The sequence below is a fragment of the Podarcis bocagei genome (assembly GCF_964188305.1).
Source record: "Podarcis bocagei genome assembly, chromosome: 8".
Taxonomy (NCBI): domain Eukaryota; kingdom Metazoa; phylum Chordata; class Lepidosauria; order Squamata; family Lacertidae; genus Podarcis; species Podarcis bocagei.
The window spans coordinates 33,501,352-33,522,314 of NC_138133.1; the positions used below are offsets into that span (position 1 = coordinate 33,501,352).

Genomic DNA, 20,963 nt, shown 5'->3' on the forward strand with positions numbered 1-20,963 from the left:
GACCAATATGGAAACCAGGGAGAGAGGTCATATGCTTCCTATTACAGGGGAGAGATCAGGAGCTCACGAAGACAATAGCTAAGTTCCTCTATTTGATTTTTTGCCGCCAAAATACGCTACAGGACCCTGCCCTTGCTGGAGACCCATAGAGGTGAAATAGAGTGCTTGCCACCTTTTCTTCCCTTTGGCAAATGACTTGTCTATCTGGCCATCAGGTCTTTCTCTAGGCTATGCCCTCTCTCCCCCTAAACTATTCTGCAATATTTAGTACATAACTGACTTCCCGTGGTAAGTGTGAGGTTGTCAGTTAGTACATAACTGACTTCCCGTGGTAAGTGTGAGGTTGTCAGGGTGGTGGTGATGATTGTGCACTGATTTTGTGTTATGCCAGGCACCCCACAGCAGCCATGTGATGTTATGCCAAGATTCCCTATAACGGCCATTTTGTGAATGACGCCCACATGACTTTCTCAAATTCAAAATGGGCCCACTGGTCCAAAAAGGTTGAGCTTTTAGTTTGGTTTTCGTTTTTATTTTTTTACTCATCTTCCCTGATGAAATGCCTGCTCCCATAGAAAACAATTCAGGGATCCGGGATTTGTGTAGCTGTGATGGGGAAGCAGTGTGTCAACAAGAAAAGAAACGCAGCATAGATATAGGAGCTCATGCTCTTCCTCACTCGGTTCATACAAAAACGTGATTTTCTTCTGAGTTTGTAAACATTTAAAACAAAAGCTCTATTATTCTGATGCAGGTACGGAACCCATTTACTTGGGAGTAAGCCCTGCTGAAATGACTGAGGACTAACTGCAATCCACTGCCACTTACTTCTGAGCAATTATGCACAGGATTGCAGTCAGCTCAATGGGGCTTTCAGGTAAGCATGAAAACTTCTTTTACTCAGGAGTAAGCCCCACTAAACTCAGCACTCAGTTTAGGTTTGTGGCTATAAGCGACGCTCTCCTTTGCTCCGCCTTAGACAGCCTCCAACTGCCCCCCCCCCCTTTAAAAAAAAAACTCCCAACCCCAAAGCTCCTCCCAACAGCTTGTTATGCTGCTAACGCGCGCGGGTGGTGGGGCGGCTCAAAGGAAACGCCGGAAGCAACCATTGGTTACGGCTTTCCCCAACCCCCCAAACGTGATTGGCTAGAAACTGTTCGCCGGAGGACAGGGTACAGGCGGAGAGCCCGCCTGACGCAACGACGCTCGCCCGCCCACCCGACGCCGCGATATATTTTTACGGCTGCGCGCGCGCAAGAGAGAAAGGCTTTTCCTTGTTCAAGCGAGCGCGCGGGATTAACGTGCGAGGAAAAAAAAGGCGGGCAGCGGTGGCCGCCGGGAGTCTTGGTCGCGCGGGCAGCTGAGCGAGCATCGAGGCGGGTGAGTTCAGGGGCGAGAGGGTCGTTATCCTGAGGGGCCACACACACGCACCCCTCCACAGACGCTGGGAATTGTAGCTCGTGAAGGGTGGTGGGAGTTGTAGCTCGGGGGTTGAACTACAGTTCCCAGGTTGTGGTGACGATGGAGTGAAGGTACTTTAAGTATATGGTGATGTCAGCCATTTCTAAAGCAGGGAAGGCTCCCCTCTTCTGGCTCCCCCCGCCCCGTTCTTCAAAGAGGGGCTAGTGCTCGTGGTGCTGTGGCTTGCGCTTGGTTATTATCGTTTGAGAACCTCGCCTGCATCTTTGACCCGACTCGACACGTGAAGGAGTTTCCCCACATACTTGTTTGAAACGAGAAGGGACCCCAAGTTCAGCAATGCAACTTTGGGGGCAGTTTGGAAGTTTGCGCCCTTCCACGTGGAAGACCTTTTCCTTGCTTTTGTCAAAATAAAAAATTCCTTCCAGTAGCACCTTAAAGACCAACTAAGTTAGTTCTTGGTATGAGCTTTCGTGTGCATGCACACTTCTTTAGATACACTGAAACAGAAGTTGCCAGATCCTTCTATATAGTGAGAAGGTGGGGAGGGGTATTACTCAGAAGGGTGGTGGGAATGGGAGATAGGCAGATAGCTGAGGTGTGCCTGTTGACGACTCTTAAGGACCGTAATAGGTCTTACAGGAAAAGGCAAGGGGTCTTACAGGAAAAGGCAAGATCCTTGCTTTTGGTGAGGGAGCACAGCCAGAGGCCCTCAGTATTCATTGACATACACAGAGTGAACATGCACATTTCCTTTTTGGAGCTACCCTTCAGAACAGGCCGAGCTCCTGCTGAAAGGAATCTGGTGTGGCTGCGAAAGGCACACAGGTTATCTTTTCATGGGTTTGGCAAGGACTACTTGATATTTTTTAAAAAAAGATCTACAGCTGCATATGATATTGCAGGCTTTCCATGTCTGAGGGGAAAGCTACAGATGCTTAACTGTATGTGGGCTGCTTTAACTCTTTCCTGAGTTATTTCCTATTATAAGAATAGTGGTCTTGGTACCAAATGCAGCACTTACCTAGCCCTCACTTAAAAAACCCATATTCCAAGTGCTCTGGATATTTTCACAAACTGACAGCCACATAAACTACTACTGATAAATGTTTAAGAACAGATTCGGTTTAAGAACGGACTTCAGGAAGGGATTAAGTTTGTAAACCGAGGTACCACTATATTAGCTTCAGAAGGAAGGAATATGTGCTGTTTGGGTGTGATTAGAAATTGCCTTTATTCTTGCAGGGGTACCTTTTACAGCTTTCAAGGCTCTTCAGGGATTTAACTGCAATATTAAAAGTTGAATTAGGTTGTGGCCAGGTCAGAATTGTCTATTGCCTTCTCTCTTTTAGAGGATAAAATAACATTTAAGGTGCACATTTGAGAGCATTTATTGAAGATAAACTATTACTTGCTATGTTTTAACCATCCTTTACTGTTAGTTTGCCTTCTTATTCCTGCAGGTGCAGTGGAGATTGTGCATATGAAACCAGTAGTGGTAAATAAAGTGGAAGAGGATAGCATAGGAATAAAACTCTGTAATCACAATTGCAATTTGTCTTTAGTGCTTTGGAACATTGAAATGCTAAACGAAATGGAGACACGTAAAATCACTGTAGTTAGAACATAAGATCTTTGAATAATGGACCAGCTTTGCTACTTATGGAATGTTTAGAGGTCCTTTCCATAGGACAGTTCTAGCACTTTGCCCATGTTTAACACATACAAGTTTGCTATTTTGACATTGTAAAAAAGATGGTCCCAGTTGGTGATAATACAGGCTCAGGGTTATGCTGTAACACAAAAGAGTCTTAATACTCATTGCCTTCCGACTCAGAAATGTGGTCGGCTAAACTGTGAGATTTATGCATGTGCATTTTTCAAAATATAACCAATAAAACCTTTGCCATGTAAAGCTGAGGCATCACAGGGCTATCATAAGGACACATTTCTTAGCTCAGATTAATCATTCTAGCATTATAACAATCAGCTGGAATGGAAATATGGTGTCCCTGCTTTCCTTTTCTCCCATGCCTCAGTTTAGTCATATGGAGTAGCCGCTTGTGATATTGAAATTGCTGGTCCTGCTATTATGACTGGAAGTTATAAGGTGTTAAGGTGAACTTCAAAGTTAGGAAAAAATATCTCTTCTGATATTCGCTTGGTAGATGAAAACTGCTGTTAGTGAACCATACCTCTGAGGGCTATGCAGATGATTGTAAGCTCAGTTTGCTTTATGGCTTTTAAACCCAGAGTTAAACGGAGGTTTGAAACTGCTTTCAGGAATTGGGAGAGAACCATCCAGACCTAATGTATGAACTCTTTTGATTTGTGGCTGCACTGGACATCCCTGCTTACTTTAATGTGCTGCTTGTACATTTTATGCCCATATAGGACTACTTGAAAGCAGACAATGAATTCTAGGATGAAACAGAAACTGGATGTTGAGAAGCCCCTTGCTCCAAAGGTAATATTGATACTTGCCAAGGTGTAATGACAAGAGGTGATGTGTATACAGCACTATTTTCATAGAGTTCATAGATACGAAGCTTGTACTTCTTTTTATAAATAGACCAAGACTGAAGATCTGTTCAATTGGTTTAGTGCATAACTGGCTTCAAACTAATCACATGATTCCTACAGCATAGGAGCCCTTATCATATGTTACTTGCAATATGTATTCAGAATTGTCTTCAGAACTGTATAGATCAAATATTGCTGAGAACAGGCTTCCCCAACCTCGGCCCTCCAGATGTTTTGAGACTACAATTCCCATCATCCCTGACCACTGGTCCTGCTAGCTAGGGATCATGGGAATTGTAGGCCAAAAACATCTGGAGGGCTGAGGTTGAGGAAGCCTGGCCTAGAACCAACCACAGATACCTCTGCAGCACTACAGTCTATGCTACTGCCTTGCTTATTGTCACCAGGATTTGTGTTTTACATATGAGACTGAACCTAATTGAGTTATAACAAGGAAGTTTGATGTACAGTGTACCTCGGTTTATGAACTTAATCTGTTCCGAAAGTCCATTCTTAAACAGAGGCGTGCTTTCCCTAATGAGGCCTCCCGCCGGTGGTGCCCTTCCACCATTCGGATTCCGTTCTTAGACCGAGGTAACATTCTCAAACCAGGACACTATGTCCGGTTTTGCAGAGTTTGTAGACCGAATCATTCTTAAACCGGACTGTTCTTAAACAGATGTACCACTGTACAGTAATGGTGGTAGCCTTGCCAAGGGATTTGAAGGATTCTATGGCAGAAGCTATAAAATGTTGCATTCATAATACTGTTTTTGTTTAATTGGAGAGTGAACGGTATGAAAATACGGTAAGAGAGGAAGCACCTGTTAATAATAATTAGGTGCTATTCAGATGTTTTGGATAATATGTCTTGGCCAGTACTTAAACGTGTACAGACATTATGTGTGTCTTGCCCTAGAGCAGTGATTTTCAATCAATGTGCTGTGGCACCGTTGGTTGCCTTAAATGATGGTCAAGGGTGCCATGAGCAACACTGGCCTCTGTCCCTCTTCCCTTCCCCTCCTTCTCTGATGCCCTCACATCTCTGCCTCCTAAAGGCTTGCATAGCTGTTTGTTGCAGCAGCCCTGGCTACAAGCTCCCCAAGCTAATGGTGCCTCTGGGGCTGGCTAGGAGCAGCTGCAGAAGCTGCCCAGAGGACTCCCAATGAGAGAGGAGAGGAGGCTGAGGGAGCATTCCACAAGGGAGGGTGTTTGAGAAAGCATGAGAGGCTGCCAGCTCTGTAGGCAAGGGATGATGTAACTAGGCTCCTGAGCCCCACAAGGGTGCCGCAGAAAGAATGTATTTGGTCAAGGAAGAAAGAATGAGTTTGGTCAAGGGAACCGTGGACTCAAAAAGCTTGAAAACCTCTGTCGTAGTGTCTTAAAATGTGATCTGCTCATAGTTGTGTGCAAAGATCCTATGCCCTTTGAGTGATGGATGTTCTGTGCTTTCAGTTCTACAAGGCATATTTCTTGGCAGCCAAGCCAACAAAGAGGACCCATTCCCAATAATAATAATAATAATTCTGGGCGGCTTCCAAAAAAATATTAAAATACTATAATATTATATACTATAACATTAAAAGCTTCCTTAAACAGGGCTGCCTTCAGATGTCTTCTAAAAGTCTGGTAGTTGTTGTTCTCTTTGACATCTGGTGGGAGGGCGTTCCACAGGGAAGGCGCCACTACCGAGAAGGCCCTCTGCCTGGTTCCCTGTAACTTGGTTTCTCGCAGTGAAACTGCTGGACCTCAGTGTCCGGGTAGAACGATGGGGGTGGAGACGCTCCTATGTTCCTTGTAACCAGGTCAAAGTTGCAATACACAGGTGGTTGATTTGCTCATCCCCTTCACATGCTTGGAGGGGCTATAGCTGTGGTAAATCGTAAGATTTGCATGCAGAAGGTCCCAGACTTGATTCCAGGTAGGGCTGGAAAAGCTTGCTCTTTGAAATGGTGTGGAGGTGCTGCTAGTCAGTCTAGACACGGGGTGTAGCTTGATACAAGACAGATTGGCATGTCAGAGATGAGACCTATTCTCTCATAGGAGGCCAAGGAGGTGCTTGTAGCATCTTTAAAGCACAATGTAGGTGTAAATCGCCTACCTTGCACCCATCTTCTAGCTTGTCCTTGTCACCCTTCACTATAAAGGTGTTTGGATCATATTTTGGCCCAGGAAGGCATGTTCTGCTGCACTTAAGGTCGTAATTGCTAAAGTGGGAGGAATACTCATCATGGTTTCCACAGCAAGCTAATTTGTGGATTCTTACCGAAGAGTGATGCTGCTCATTTTGGTAGAATAAAGGAAACTGAAGAGGGAATCTAAACTGTGTAGCGATAAAGGGGATTGTTGGGATGTTGGCTTCGCACCCATCTGTTCTTGACCCTGCTGCTCACTTCTCTCCCCCTCCCTCCACTTTGCCAACCTCCATAGTTAAATTTGTACTTGCTGTCTGGTTTTGCTGTTCAGAAGGCACTACCTCGTTAAACATAAAATATTAAAAGTAATAGGTTAATCCAAGCAAGTGATAGGCTGCAGTTGTCAGAAATATTCATTGGCTACTTCAACAGCAGTATTATTTGAAGTGTAGCACAGTGCTGGTTCCCAGAGTACCTGGCACTTGTCCTTTTAGTTCAATAGTAAAGCTAATTGGCAGTAGAAACTTTACCGTGGGAAAGGTGAGCTCTTGCCATGTGAAGTACAGTGTGAATCGCTAACTTTCTCACGCTAGTATGACATTATGTTCCTGCTATCCTTGTTTGATTATCTACCATTGTTTGCTATCTCATGGTGGCAGTGTAACATATTTTTTTTAAAAAAAGAACTAGCAGGAAATAGGTATTTACATATGACAAGGAAGGTGATAGACATTCTGTTCCTCCAAAACAATACCCTGGCTGGATCAGTGTGTTATGTCTCAGGCAAAGCAACTAGGCACCCAGCACAAATCAAAGGAAATGTGCACTCAAGTAATTTTTTTGTCATGTAAAAATGTGTGTGTCTCAGGTGCTCTCAATACTCCTTATTGGTTAAATGAGATTAAGCAGAAATTCAGGCCTGCAGTTAAGACAGAGTTCAAAAGCCAGTATTTAAGATGCAAAACTTGTGTTTAATATCATGTGAGATCCAGTTTCTGTATAAAGATGACCTGATTTACTGCATGTAACTGAAATGTATGTAACCCTTAAATGTCAATACAAGCTTTCTTGAAAATTTTGAATTGACAACCTTCAATCCTAGGTGAAGTAGATTAATTGAATGTGTTCTTTTCAAAGCAGACTTCTACAAGCAATAGTTCTACAAGCAATAAAAGTTGCACATCACAAAGACAGACCCTTAAGATGATACAGCCATCTATTACAGGTTGTCTTGTTGGAAGGGCAAAGGAGGTATGTACTGCTGCTGGAATGCAATCTTAGCAATATATTTTTGGAAGCTAGAAAGCTTAAGTGAGCTGACAGTTAAGCTGAAATTTGCCTGTTCTGTTAATTTTCATTGATAATATACAATTAGATTGCTAGTCTACACAGTATATAGGCTTGCATGTACCAATGGGTTTGAATGCTATGTTGAATGCACCTGAAGATCCATCTTCAGTCACTGAATCCCTAAAACTTTGTTCCAGATGACAAGTGGGAATATAGTTTTACGGTTAACTGAGTAGGTGGGTAGAATGGCTTGTTAAGACATGCCTGCTTGGAATTCTCAACTAATAAAACTCTCAGCAGGCCAAATCTTCAATCAAGAGGAAACTTTGGAGTGATCAGCTTACCTCAAAGGCTTCCAAACCGGAAGTTGCTGTTGAAACAGAATATAGAACTGTAAGAGGAGTTCAGGCTTCCGATCTTACAGTAAAAGGTAAGTTGCTTCTTAAGAAAAAAAGCAGTGACAATCTTCTAATAAGTGCTGAGCTGGAAGGTATATGTAGACATGAATTGTCTTGGTGAAAGAGCTCTGCTGGATATGACTCAAGATCTATCTAGTCTTGCATGAAGGCAATGGCTTTTCCAACTGGTATTTAGAAGTATTCTGTCTCTGAATCTGGAGGGTAACATATATGCAACTTGACTAGTAGCCATTGACAGGTTTTATCCTTTATGAATTTGTCTGGTATCCTTTTGCGTTGCTGTGCTGAAACTGTGTAACATATGGTAAATATGAACAAAATGGACTAGTTGGGTCAAATAGACTAAAAAGGGGATGAAAATAGGGCAAAACATTTTCTGCTTCTGTTCCTCTCCTCTGCTGCTTTCTTTCCCTCTCGATACTTTGCCAGTGATAAGCAAGTGTGAACCTACAGAAAATAGTATGGTACACACTTCTCAGTGTGGTTGCTCAAATGCACATTCTTGCATGCATAGGTTTTTGTTTCTGCTTTGATAAACTTGGGCGAGTTTGGCAGAATATGGAACGCACTTAACTGCTGCACTGTATTGAAATGAAGGTTCACTTAGTAATAGTGCCACACTGCCTTTGCAGATGGCATTTGACTTGACACATCATGTATTGGGGCCCCCCAATACTCTTAGCTAGTTGAGCAGGCTTAGTCTAATCAAAAGGAAGCATGGAGATAAGCAGCTTGATCAGCAGCAATTCTTATGTTTAAGTCATGATTTGCTGTTCCTGTCTGCTTTAATGCTGTATTTTTTGTGTGTGGATGGTTTTAGTAACTGTAAGCTGCTTGAGTGTTTCTGCAGTGGAAAAGTTGGCTATATATTTTCTTAATAGTAATAAGACTTGAGTCAAAAGTATGGGAAGGGAGTCCCAGAAATCAAATTTTGAATACCATAGTTTGCAGTCCTGGGAACATAGGAAGCTGCCTGAGTCAGGCCATTGGTCCATCATGTTCTATATTGTTCCATCAAGTTCCACTAACTGGCAGCAGTTTCCCTGTGCTTCAAGCCCTACCTGGAGATTCCAAGGATTGACCCTTCAACCATGTGCATGCAAAGCATGATCCACCAGCTTTGTTGTTGCACTTGTATGCCACAGTAAGCTATAGCTAATGGCTTGTCATTAATGTACAGGTGGCTCCTACTTTGCTCCTCACAGTGGGAGCAATCAGTGATGATCCTTGGCTTAGAAGGCATTATGTCTGAACTGGGGGTTGCAATTTTTCATTCCAAACAAACTACATTGTAAAGCCAACATTTGCTCTGGCCATTTGTGGTTGATTTGAGCAAATAAAGCATAAACTCTGGTTCAGACAGAATGCAAAAACCAAGGATCATGGCTTATCGCTCACACTAGGAGGAGCAAGCAGAACCTGCCTGCATGTTCACTGTAAACCATTAACAGTGGTTTTCTATGATGTGCACATGGGGACTTTAAAATCCTTAATTTCTTTGCAGGCAATCCTTCATCTCGGTATTGGAAGGAATTGGCTGAGGAGAGGAGGAAAGCTCTGTATGAGGTGTTGCAAGAAAATGAAAAGGTAATTTTATGTAGTATGAGCAAAAGTATCAGCTTTTCACTACCATTGATGCTTAAACTCTGTCTGCTTTCCCCCCAGCTCCATAAGGAAATTGAATTAAAAGATGGTGAAATTGCTCGTCTAAAAGAAGAAAATGAAGAGCTTGCAGAGCTAGCCAGCCATGTACAATATATGGCAAATATGATTGAGGTAAGCTAGAAGCTACAGCAATATTCTCAAACTGTATTCTGCATCTTGTCTAATCTTGCACAAGGGATTGTTACCATCTATTATCGGGGCTACTTTGCAAAAACAGAGTAAATGATGAACAAATGTGGGTGGTGGAACATATGCTCAAGTGTGCTGTTGATAAACCCAGACAAAATGTGTTATTTTGATCAATCTCACAAAGATCTTGTGCAGGGGTCAGCAACCTTTTTCAGCTGTAGGCCGGTCCACCATCCCTCAGACCATGTGGTGGGCCGGACTATATTTTTTGGGGGGGAAATGAACAAATTCCTATGCCCCACAAATAACCCAGAGATGCATTTTAAATAAAAACACACATTCTACTCATGTAAAAACATGCTGATTCCCAGACCATCTGTGGGTCAGATTAAGCAGGCAATTGGGCCGCATCCGGCCCCCAGGCCTAATCTTGTGCATCCTGATCTAAAGTCTAAAAGCAGGATATCTTGGAACATGAATCCTTTTCTTGGCTTGTGCTTTTTTCACCGTTGTTATAACATTATGCTTATAAAATATCTCTTGGAGAAGATGCTTCTGATAAACAGTGGTTCAAAGTGCTTTGCCATCTTGTGTAAGAAGTCTAATCTGGTGTTGATATAAAAGCAAAATGTCAAATGTGAATTGTATTGTGCTCTACTTAGCTTTCCCCTTTTTAAATGTAGGCACCAGTTTTTAGGTCACATATTTCACCTGATAACCTAACAACTGATACTTGTAGCTTGTACACAAGTAACCTCAGTGTTGGGGTCTGTGCTTTGCAGAGATCTTGTCTAATCTGAAGTTTGGAGGTCATGTGCTAGGACTCTCCCAGCCTTGCCTCAAAATTATTTTCTGAGGTAGTCTCTAGAGAAAGTGACTATAAAGTCAAAATTGAATATACTGTACACTTCTCTGCAGGTTAAAGTTGTATATCCAAAAAAATAATAATGCAGGATTCTGTGACTCTTAGACCTGGTTGAGACAATGTGAACTTTTTTTACTTCATCTCAACCAGGCCTTAACAGCACAGAATCCTGTATTTTATGTCAGTCATTCACATCTTGCCTCTGCATTATTCTCCCTTCCCTCCCACCCCCCACGATTTGAAGTAAGATAATAATTCTTACCGCCATGTAAGAGAATGTTATTAGGAGAATGTGCAAGGTGCTTTGCAAATTGTTGTATAAAGCATGTAGTTCTGGTGTAATATCTCTAAAAAAGTTAACTGCTGTATAATATATTACTTGGCTTCAAAAGCTAAATTCTACCACTGTTCTGACAGTATCACTAATGTCTCATCATACCTCTCTAGCGACTAACTGGACAGGCACCAGAAAGTCTAGAGACACTGAAAAATCTAGACCTGGAAGAAATTGCATATGAGGAAAGTGATTCTACTGAGGAGGATTTAGATGGAGAAACTGAAGGGGAACCTTCACAGCTCTCGAGGAATTCTACAGATCTGCTGACAAATGAAACAAGTAATCTCTGAAAGTATTGGGCCTCTGAAAGGGAAAATGAACTGCCCGTGTGTCATGTATGGGGTGGGGAAGAGTAGAATCCTTTGAAATCTAAAGATTCACTTGAAATTTCAAAGGGTGTGTTTTGCAGCGGTGGAAGTGTAATGGAAGTGTTAGACTTCATCTGGTTACTTGATTAAATGGAAATACTATGTATTTCAATTTGTAAATAGTTTTTTATTCATGTATGTGGAACTGCCAAATAAACTACTCTGCACAGATATTACACAGTTGTAAAATGCTGTACTTTAGAACATATATTGCAAGTCTAAGCGAGCTATGTAAGAGGTAATGGACACACAATAATAGTTCCCACCCACCCCCTTTAAACCTTTGAGAACAGAAGTGTAGTACATATGTATGCTATACGTCAGCCCCAACCAATAATTTACTTAGTATTTCTGGATACTTCCCCAAACACCATTTATCACCTGGCACTTTTATTGTAAGCTGGATTTCTTAGCTCTACCTGTTAGTGATTCTTTTATCTGTTCTTGGTAGGCTAGAAGCGCTAGCATTAACTTGGCATAGTTTTGCGGCCAGCTAAACCATTCCAACTTAGACAGGGACTCCAGACTTTTACGTAGCTTTTGGCCACCCACTTCATTAAATAACCTGAGATAAGGGATGTTGTTACAGCAGACAACAGTCATAAGGTAGCAAACCCAGAGCTTCATAGTGATTATATCTAGAGGGTCGTCATCTTCAGGGTCTTCATCTTCATCCAGATAAGCAAGGAGAATTTCCATAAGATGTCTGTCTTTGGCTTCATTCTGGTTTAAGTAGCTTAGGTAGCAAATGCCACACAACCCTTTTAATACATAGGTCCTCACTTCCCCAGAAGTGTCTGGCATAAGCAAAATATTAATCATATCCTGAATGTATTCTGATGCAAGCAAAGCAGCATTGACACCACCTGTAAAGGAAGACATGTTACTGATTATTTCACTAATATGCTGGAACACTGCTATGCCTGAATATTTGTCCGTTTTTAATGGCTAATGTAAATTGAGAGATTTCCTAGCCATGAGATGGAGTCCCTTGAATCCTGACACTTGAGCTATTAAACATACTTACAATCTTACTGCACATTTACTCAGTCATATCTAGTGTTGTTTCTACTTGGACTAGGACACAATTAACTTTGGTCTCTTCATTTTAATGGGCCTAACCCAACTATAACTTAGTTGGACAATACACTTTTCTCAAACTGGCAGCTGTTGTCTATTTACATGCATACCTGTGTAAGTTAGAAGTCCAATATATAATGCAGCCGTGGCTCTGTCCTCCAGGGGCAGCTCTGGATCTCTCAGCTCAATGCCATAGGTTTTGATTTTATGGTGGTGAAAGACAGGGTCTATGAGCTTGATTGCGGGTTCCCTCTCATGCTTGATATGCTTGTTATACCAGGCTGCTATTTTGCTAAACTTGCTTCCCATATTGCCTGAAGACTGGTTTCAGGAAAAAAATGTATTTCTAAAGCTGTATTTCACTCTACCCACAGGGAAGTGTTGGGACACTGAAGTATTGATTCACATTTGACTCGCAAGCCCACACAGCTGGTAACTAGGCAATGAGTGCAGTAAATAGAATGGAAAACGGAGATAGTATGATGTCATACTTGCGTAGATTCTTAGCTATCCTATCCTGCGGTTGGTGGTGGGTTAAGCCAATAAGTTATATTTTCACATTTTTTAAAAAGTGAGATTTATCCTTCTGCCCCATGGGTCTAAATTATCTCTGTAAAGAAACTTGTTTCCCTCCACAACCAATACTTTATTGTTGATCATGCCTTCTTACAGATAGAGCTATTTTCCCTTACCTGTCCAGCGGTGGAGGCTGGCAAATCCAAACACCACCTCTACTACCATCTTCCCAACAAACTTGCAGAAGGACTAGTTGCTCTCCAGAGTTTCCTGGAGGTAATTCAGCAACTGTCTGCAGGCAGCCCACTCAGACTTCCAGGTGTACTTGCAGATCTTTGCTGTAGCTTTAAAAACTCAAAAGAGAAGGAAGGCAGTTTTGCAGTGCTTTCTCCCTAGTGCTGAAACATGTTTTCTGCCAACTCTTCTGACATAATTATAGGCAAACAAAGCTGGGGTGGCAGTGTACGGGATACCTGGACATATTGTCATTTGAGGTTACTTGCTGTTTTTCTCTCAGAACTACCATCTTGATCAAGTTGGAAGTCCAGGTCTAGCACTGGTGGAAGAAATAAGTCAACCAAAGTAAAAACAATGCTATTTAGTATTTCAAAAATAATCTTTATTATAACTTAAACAGGAGCCGTATATATGAGAAGTACAAATACCACAAACCTAGAAGGCAAATGTAAGCCAAAAATCAATACAAAAGACGACAATGAAAGACTGTAGGCTTGTGGCAGCAATGTGCTGTAAAACCAGAGCACAATTACTTATTTCACATTTCATAAAAGAGACTTTTCCCCTTCAGTAAAACCTTTGAGTGACTGTACAGCTTTTAATCAGAATATTTATAATTTATAATATACAGGTATATACAGTGTTACAACATTAACAATTAAGAATACTGGCTTGCCAATGCATTTTGGCAAAAAAGGGGGGAAAGACTTCTGTTAAATTTATTTTAAAAAAACCAACAACCAGCACTTCACAATCTGTATGTCTCCAAGGAGGAGTGCCCAATGGTTGAAGAGCTATGAGCTCTTTTTGTTGTCTGATGAGGGCTTCAATAAAATACCTTCAAGTTACAATCCATGCATACTAACTTGGGAGTAACCACCATTGCACACTGGGATTTACTTCTAAGAAAACTAGCATCATAGCATGCTTTCTGTCACCTTGATTGTTGCAGATAGTGTGTGTGTGAACGACTCAATTTGAAGTACCGTAGTCCCAGAGATCTCCACCACTTGTTCTCTTTTACATTGAAATCATTGTAGCTCCCAGCTATAAATGCACAAAACCTCATTCTTTTTTGAAATGTCAAGGAAGGGGAAAGGAAGATTAAATCTTGGTGTTTTCATGTAAAAGTATAATGTGGCCATATGCCCTTTCTGGAAAAAAGGAAAACACCTATTTGTTTTATACAACCTGCACGATTGCTTGAGAATGTTTGTTTGGGTTTATTTATTTAAAAAAATCATTTGGGATTTATTAGAGGTCATTACTGGAAGCCAGAAAAGAGCAAGAATGGAAATAAGAAATGAGTCAGAATTACTGAAACCTGGAGTTTGCATCCTGCTGTTTCCAGAGTCAGGCCCGTCATCTGAAGATTGTTCATACTAAATGGTGCTACTGATAACAAAAACAAGGCAGGAGATACTTGAAGGCAACTGAGGCACAGCACAGATGGGAGTCATAACTGCTGTTAAAAGTCCTACTCAGTTTGCTTTTTCCTTTCCACCGATTTAGAGGAAGCATCACAAAGTTTTAAACTGATGCAATTGTATTCACAGAAAACCCACCATATACAATTTAAAATGCCTCATTTATGATTACAAAACATCTGTTGTATTTGCCGAGGCTGACTGTATGGCAGTGACCTAGTTTCACTCAAAAGCAAAGCAATGCAATCTTTGACAAATCACTGTTTTCATTATAAGTTACAGAGCGAAGCTAGTAAGAGCCCTCAAATTCATTCTTCTTCTTCTTCGAACACCTGTGAATCTTCTTGCAGTTCAGCTACAGCACCGTTGTGGTTAAAGAAGACCAGCCTCTGAAGCTGTTGTGTTAATATGCAGATTAAACTCTTAAAAGGCTGTGGCTACCTCAGTCCCACGTCGTACACCAACCTTAACAAATTCACGAGGGAATTTATCTAGCTGCTCATATGCCAACCGTCCATCTTCTCCTGAGCAGAGAAAAATGAGAAGCAAGGCAAATGTCACATGAACTCAGAGGTTCTCCAGGCTACACTTTCAGAATAAAAATATGCTTGTGCCACACCAACTTTTTAAAAAGTGATAAATACATTGGAAAACAAAAAGAAACAACTAGCAGTGGTTGATTTATAACATAGAACAGAACTACTTTATAACATGATCATGGGACATCCAGAAAATATAAAACAATGCAGATACGTAAGAACATGAATTATTCCCAAAACAGTATACTGATTGTCCTTGAATCTCCTGTCATGCTTGCCATTCTTTCCTGCTACACCCTTTGAGAACCACTGCATTAAGGGAAGGTTAGGTGCTGTTCAGTGGCTGCAAATTTATGGATTTAAATATTTGTAAAGTTCCACTTTTGCAGACCCCAACAAAGAGGTATATACCATACAAAACAGCAGGAGCAACAAAAGCGTCTATTAAAAAAGCAATAAATGTTGGTTGGGGAAAAAATTTGCATTGCAAAGGCCTGTCTGAACAGCACTGCTTTTAGGAGATGCCTAAAGGAAGGGCAGGAATAATTCCTGCTGAAGCTCTACCGCAGGGAGTTCTGCAGGGCAGAGCCTGCCACAATAAAGGCTCAATCCCTAATAAAGGCTGACCAAACCTTGGGTGTGGAAGAAGTGCCCCATCAAAGGATCTCGGTGATTAGATGGAGCATAAGGGATCTTAAGGGGGCTTTGAGAATTAGCAAAAGAAGTTGGCTCAGAAGCAAATTGGCAACCAGCAAATTGATATCTCAGCAGAGGAGTAAACACATTGCCAGTAACTTGCTCCTGTGAGCTGTTTGGCTGCTGTGTTCTGCACCAGCTACAACTCCTGAACCAGATACAAGAGTGGCCCCACATAAAGTGTGCTACAGTAATCAAGTCTTGATGTTACCAATGTGTGGGTCACTGCGGTTAAGCTACTGTGGTCCAGGAACAGTAACAGCTGGCATAGTAGCCAGAGCTTGTAGAAAGCACCCCTAGCCACAGAGGACTGCAGACTTGCTCCTTCAGAGGGAGTGCAACAGCAATTAGAACAGGTGACAGATCTATCTCCCGCACGTAGGAGCCAGCCACCCACCCCTGTCTTCCTAGGGTCCAAGCTGAGTTCATTGACCACAGTCCAGCCCACCATTGCATCCAGCCACTGACTGAGGGCTTGCACTGCCTCTCCTGATTCAGATGTTATGGCGTTTGGGACTCACCAGTGCTGTGCTAGTGCTTCCTAGTTTCTCTTTGTCATTGCTCTTCTATTACCCACACCCCACTCTCTGCTTTTGTCCCATTTTTTAATCAGTTTGCTTTTACTGTCTTATTTATTTAATAGTGGAATGGCATAAGTCAACCTACCAAGAGAAAGAAGGGTTTCAGAGGCTATCTTCCTGATCTCTTCATTGTCAGACTGGCAAAGCGTGACTAGCATTTTAATACTTTCAGTTGCCTATACCAAAAACATAAACAAGTTAATTATTTTCTATTCTCGTTCCAAATGGTTTATGATAATCACTGATTCTCTGTCCAGTTGTTCAAATCTGTGTGAAACATTTTATGAACTCATCTGGAGTTTGCTATTTCTCTGCAGAAGCCCAGAGCTCAAATCCAGAATCCCACATGTGTTGTCTGTGATGCACCCACAGAGTGCAACAGAGGAGGGCTTTTATCCACATATGACTTTCCTCACTACGTAATTTCAGTGGGGACAGCAGAGCCACATGCAAAATGAAATATCGTGTGGATCTGCTCCCTCCATTGGGAGACACCTGATACATTTTGGTAGCGCTTGTGGCATGAAACTGAAGATGCACAAAACAGTCAAGGAAAAGATAAACAGCTCACGTCAGCTGGATCCCTGCAGGAAATGCTGTTGCAGGTCCTAGGTTCTCTTTCACAAGCTTTGTTAACTTTTGTCTTACTGTCTAATGTACTTTATTGCATTATGAACAAAAGCTCTTAAAATGACTATTATTCACAACGATAGATTTATTACTACTAAACTACCACTATGCTACAAGAGCCACATTTGTCATAACTAAAAGGTTATTACTAAAAATCTTTAGTTAATTCTGTATTACAATGGCATTCTACAGCTGGTTTGGGTGTACACAGGCAAATATCTATGGGGTTTTTTGGTCATTTCATGACTTGCTCTTAATTCTGTCTTCCCTGAGATTAGGCAATGCACCCACAGGTTAAGCGAAGTTTAGGGTGCAATGCTATAGTCTCGGATATCCTGTAGGTAGTGCTCCAACAATAGTGAGGCCCAAAATGGGGAGTGTTTGGAGCATATTGGGGGGGGAGCTGAGGAACCTCAGAACAGGGGTGTAGGAAGGGGTGTGTGGGGTGTGTGGGTCACCCTAGGTGTCATCCTGAAGGGGGGGGTGACATTTGGCACTACTCCCCCAAGCCCAGCAAGTGGCAAGTGGCAAAGCAGCTGCTGTGGCTCTCCCCCTTCCCCCGGCTCGCTGTAGGCTTGGGGGGCGCTGAATGTCACCCCCTTCAGCCTGAAGGAGTTAATGTTCAGCGCAGCCCCGTGCTGAGATCAGCCCCCGGGGAGGATCGTGCAGCTGCACCAATCGGCCCCGTGGGCAGATCACCCTGCCCCTTGGGAGGATCGTCCTCGCCCCCGGGTGCATGGGATGTGTGCTGCTCTGGGTGCCGGAGCACTCAGCTCCGCCACTGCCTCAGGATACTCAGCTTTTTCATTCTTCCAACAACCCCTTCCCAAACAGAGCTGGAAGCTAGGCCAGCAGTTATGTAGGCAGTGGAAGAGGAGGAAAAACAACTGGTTTCCCACCACCGCCATCACTTTCTGCCCTGGCTGCCATGACCCAGCAGGGCTTGGGAAATAGCAGTGGATCTGCCCCCCACCCCCACCCCGCCCACCATCACTGGTGCAATTGCTCTGCCCCAGTACTTCTGGTGAACTGAAATGGTGCTACAATCTATGTGGTGGTTTTGTTTGGAAGTACAAAAAGCACAACATGATAGCGATTTAAACAGATCCTAGTCCAAATGTAGGTGCAACGGCAGATCTTGGTGGTACTGCAGTGGCAAAGCCTCCCTTCCCCATTTTCCAGTGTTCTCCATATATAGTTGTTGTTGTTGTTGTTGTTGTTGTTGTTGTTGTTGTTGTTGTTGTTGTTGTTGTTGTTCTACTGCGTAAGCATTAGTTTTCTGATTATAAGTTAAGTCTGTGCACCTCCTAAAGGGGCAAGAGCTCTCATGCACAGTTTACACTTCTCATCCTGGAGATACTTCAAGATTCTAAATTACTTGTGCAAAAAAAATTAAAAAATCCTCACTTTTGCAAAGTAATATCAGGATGGCTAATGCAGAAGAACAAGACTCTGATTGTTACTGTTTGCTCAAGAGGGGCTATTGAAACCCTTACTGTTGCTTGACCTTTTGTTGTGCCTGGGAAAGAAAAGAAGGCAAACTTTACCTGGAGGCATTTCAGGGCCAGACAAGCTGCCTTCTGCAGGTGGAGGCTGGGCTGTGCAAGGGTTTCACAGTAATAAATTAAAGCCTGGGAGGGGGAGAAAGAGGGAGGCAATGAGGAGGAAGCTGTAACTGCATGTCACAGAAAGACTTAAGGCAGCACTTAAGGCAAAGATTGAGAACCAGCAGTCCTCCCTATGTTGTTGGACTCCAACTCTGCCCCACCCAGTATGGGCAATGATGAAGTATGAAGGGCATTGCAGTTCAGCAACATGTGGTTCCCCACCCGAAGGAGAAACTAAAGCAGATTATGTGCTCCAGGGGCCATTCCAAATTATTGGCATATGTGAAGTGCATGCAGCTTACTTATTCCAATTCAAAACTATAAAACCAAGATAAATTAGGATTAACAACAATTATAGCAAAACCACCACCTAACTAATGCAATCCAAAATCAAAAACAGAGGTAAAGAGTCTGAAAACCTTTACACCAGGGCCCTAATCCAAACTCACAATGAATCAATGCAATACCTTAAGCAGTGCTTCCCTGGGTGTAAAGGATCACAGAGTTGGAAGGGACCCTGCGGGACATCTAAGTCCAACTCCTTGCAATAAAGGTCTCTCTTGCCCAGGGACGCGGACTTATAAAAAATATTGGGGGGGCGGGGCGGGAAAGCTCATGAATAATAAATAAGCTCATGAATATGCAAATAAAGTGGCACCGCCTCCTCGTGAGCGAATAGGGGAGAGCGTGCTGCGCCTATTAATCAGCTCCGAAGGAAATTGGGTGGAGCTTTTGCTCGGGAGGGAGGGCAGGAGGCATGCAGCCCGACCCTGTGCATTTTGGGCTGGGGGAGGGGCGGCGATGGCGCTCTGCTGGAGGGGCGCCGGAGATTATTGGGGGGCAGAGCCCCCCAAACGAATTTTTGAGGGGGCTCGGGCCCCCTCAAGCCCCATGGAGTCAGCGCTATGCTCTTGCCCAATGTGGGGCTTGACCCCACAACCCTGAGATTAAGAGTCTCATGCTCTACCAACTGAGCTATCCCAGCTGGGGTTATATAGGGAGAGATGCTGTTTCTCTACATGCTGCTGCTTGGAACTGGGGCTAAACAGTCCTATAGTCCCAACCCCATTTCCTAACTCAGGGTGGTCCAGTCCTCAGCAACATTGGAGGCCCCTCCTCCAGCTGCCTTCTCAAAGCCAGTATACCTGAAGGAGCGTCTCCACCCCCATCGTTCTACCAGGACACTGAGGTCCAGCTCCGAGGGCCTTCTGGTGGTTCCCTCACTGCGAGAAGCCAAGTTACAGGGAACCAGGCAGAGGGCCTTCTCGGTAGTGGCGCCCTCCCTGTGGAACGCCCTCCCACCAGATGTCAAAGAGAACAACAACTACCAGACTTTTAGAAGACATCTGAAGGCAGCCCTGTTTAGGGAAGCTTTTAATGTTTGATGTATCACAGTATTTTAATATTCTTTTGGAAGCCGCCCAGAGTGGCTGGGGAAGCCCAGCCAGATGGGCGGGGTATAAATAATAAATTATTATTATTATTATTATTAAGCAAGGCATGGAGCTTTAGGAAGAAGGTGTGAGAGCTCTGACAGGGTCCTCGAGTCCTCTAGGACCTTGCCAGAGACTAACACCTCTTTCCCAGAGCCTGGTGCCTCACTTAGCTTTGGGAAGGCAGCATGAGGGCTGGGGGTGACGCATCAAATTTTGGCCTTGCTCCTCCCACCATACAAGGCAGCATAGGGACCATGGGTTCTGGGTCGAAGTACTCTTGCGGCCCACTTGATATGAAATGTTAGACCGCCCTGTCTAGCTAGAGAGTTCCTTCCCACCATGAAGCCTTAATAGCTTCAGAGAAATGCCCTAGCTGAAATCTAACAGCTCTACCCCAGTACTCATAATTTTGTTACCGTTTCCCATCGCACCTACCTTTTCCCTGAAGTCCTTGTCTTCTGCTGCAGCCGACAACAAGGATGCCACAGCCTCGTGGGTCTCCCTTTTGTTTTCAGTCAGGAGGAGGAGAGCCAAGGATTTCAGTACTTCTTGCTGAGGTGGGAGGCTGAAGGAGGTTAAAGTGGCTTTATTCTGCAAGAACTTTTCATCTCGTAAGGACTGCAGAGTCTGCACCATTAAGGCTGAAATGGAACAAGAATGTCCCTCTAAGTTAGGGCATGCTTAGGTTCACCACACAAAGACAGTGGCAACATACAAACGCAACATCACAAGCCCACCTGGTTCAGCATCCTGGTCTCATAGTCATAGCCAACCAGGTGGGGTTATTGAACGCCTGCAAGCAGGACCTGAGTGCTTGTGATTCCCAGCAACAGGTGTCCAAGTTGTCGCATGTGTTTAAGCTACTCCATATGGTAAAGGCGAAGTCTAGAATCAGTTTGTGAATTGCCTTCATTGGAAGGCAGTGTCCACATCACTACCAGCTGCTACCAGGAAGTCTGGCAACTTCATCCACAAAATGAGGAGGAAGCACTCTAGGTATCACTGCTACCACCTGGAGCGGCCAACATGTTGGGTCTTTAAAGCCCATAGCCAGAAATTCAGTG

General features: G+C 43.3%; 3 protein-coding genes across 11 annotated transcripts in view; 1 reads left to right on the top strand and 2 right to left on the bottom strand.

Annotated features, from left to right (window-relative positions):
* Window positions 1–1,216: 1,216 nt before the first annotated feature.
* GMNN (geminin DNA replication inhibitor) lies at window positions 1,217–11,323 on the top strand. 6 transcript variants are annotated; one of them, XM_081205836.1, is made up of 7 exons: window positions 1,217–1,380; window positions 3,814–3,886; window positions 7,215–7,328; window positions 7,665–7,797; window positions 9,291–9,373; window positions 9,452–9,562; window positions 10,893–11,323. In XM_081205836.1, the coding sequence occupies exons 2-7, from the start codon at window positions 3,833–3,835 to the stop codon at window positions 11,070–11,072; spliced, it is 675 nt and encodes a 224-aa protein (XP_081061962.1). In that variant the 5' UTR covers window positions 1,217–1,380; window positions 3,814–3,832; the 3' UTR covers window positions 11,073–11,323. The 6 variants fall into 6 exon arrangements, with proteins under 6 accessions (XP_081061962.1, XP_081061966.1, XP_081061964.1 ...); XM_081205840.1 differs by having other exon boundaries at window positions 7,668–7,797; XM_081205838.1 differs by having other exon boundaries at window positions 7,218–7,328.
* On the bottom strand, window positions 11,257–12,662 carry ARMH2 (armadillo like helical domain containing 2). The gene is made up of 2 exons (XM_081205842.1): window positions 12,341–12,662; window positions 11,257–12,016 (listed from the first exon to the last, which is right to left on the bottom strand). The coding sequence occupies exons 1-2, from the start codon at window positions 12,537–12,539 to the stop codon at window positions 11,541–11,543; spliced, it is 675 nt and encodes a 224-aa protein (XP_081061968.1). The 5' UTR covers window positions 12,540–12,662; the 3' UTR covers window positions 11,257–11,540.
* Window positions 12,663–14,209: 1,547 nt separating this feature from the next.
* The window catches only part of RIPOR2 (RHO family interacting cell polarization regulator 2), a 101,993-nt gene continuing 95,239 nt past the window's right edge, over window positions 14,210–20,963 (bottom strand). For all 4 annotated transcript variants that reach the window (XM_081205782.1, XM_081205779.1, XM_081205780.1 and 1 more), the window contains 4 exons: window positions 20,335–20,540; window positions 18,404–18,487; window positions 16,312–16,402; window positions 14,210–14,934 (listed from right to left, as the gene is read on the bottom strand). In XM_081205782.1, coding sequence (XP_081061908.1) covers window positions 14,834–14,934; window positions 16,312–16,402; window positions 18,404–18,487; window positions 20,335–20,540 — 482 coding nt within the window. In that variant the 3' untranslated portion in view covers window positions 14,210–14,833. The remainder of the gene's footprint in view (window positions 14,935–16,311; window positions 16,403–18,403; window positions 18,488–20,334; window positions 20,541–20,963) is intronic.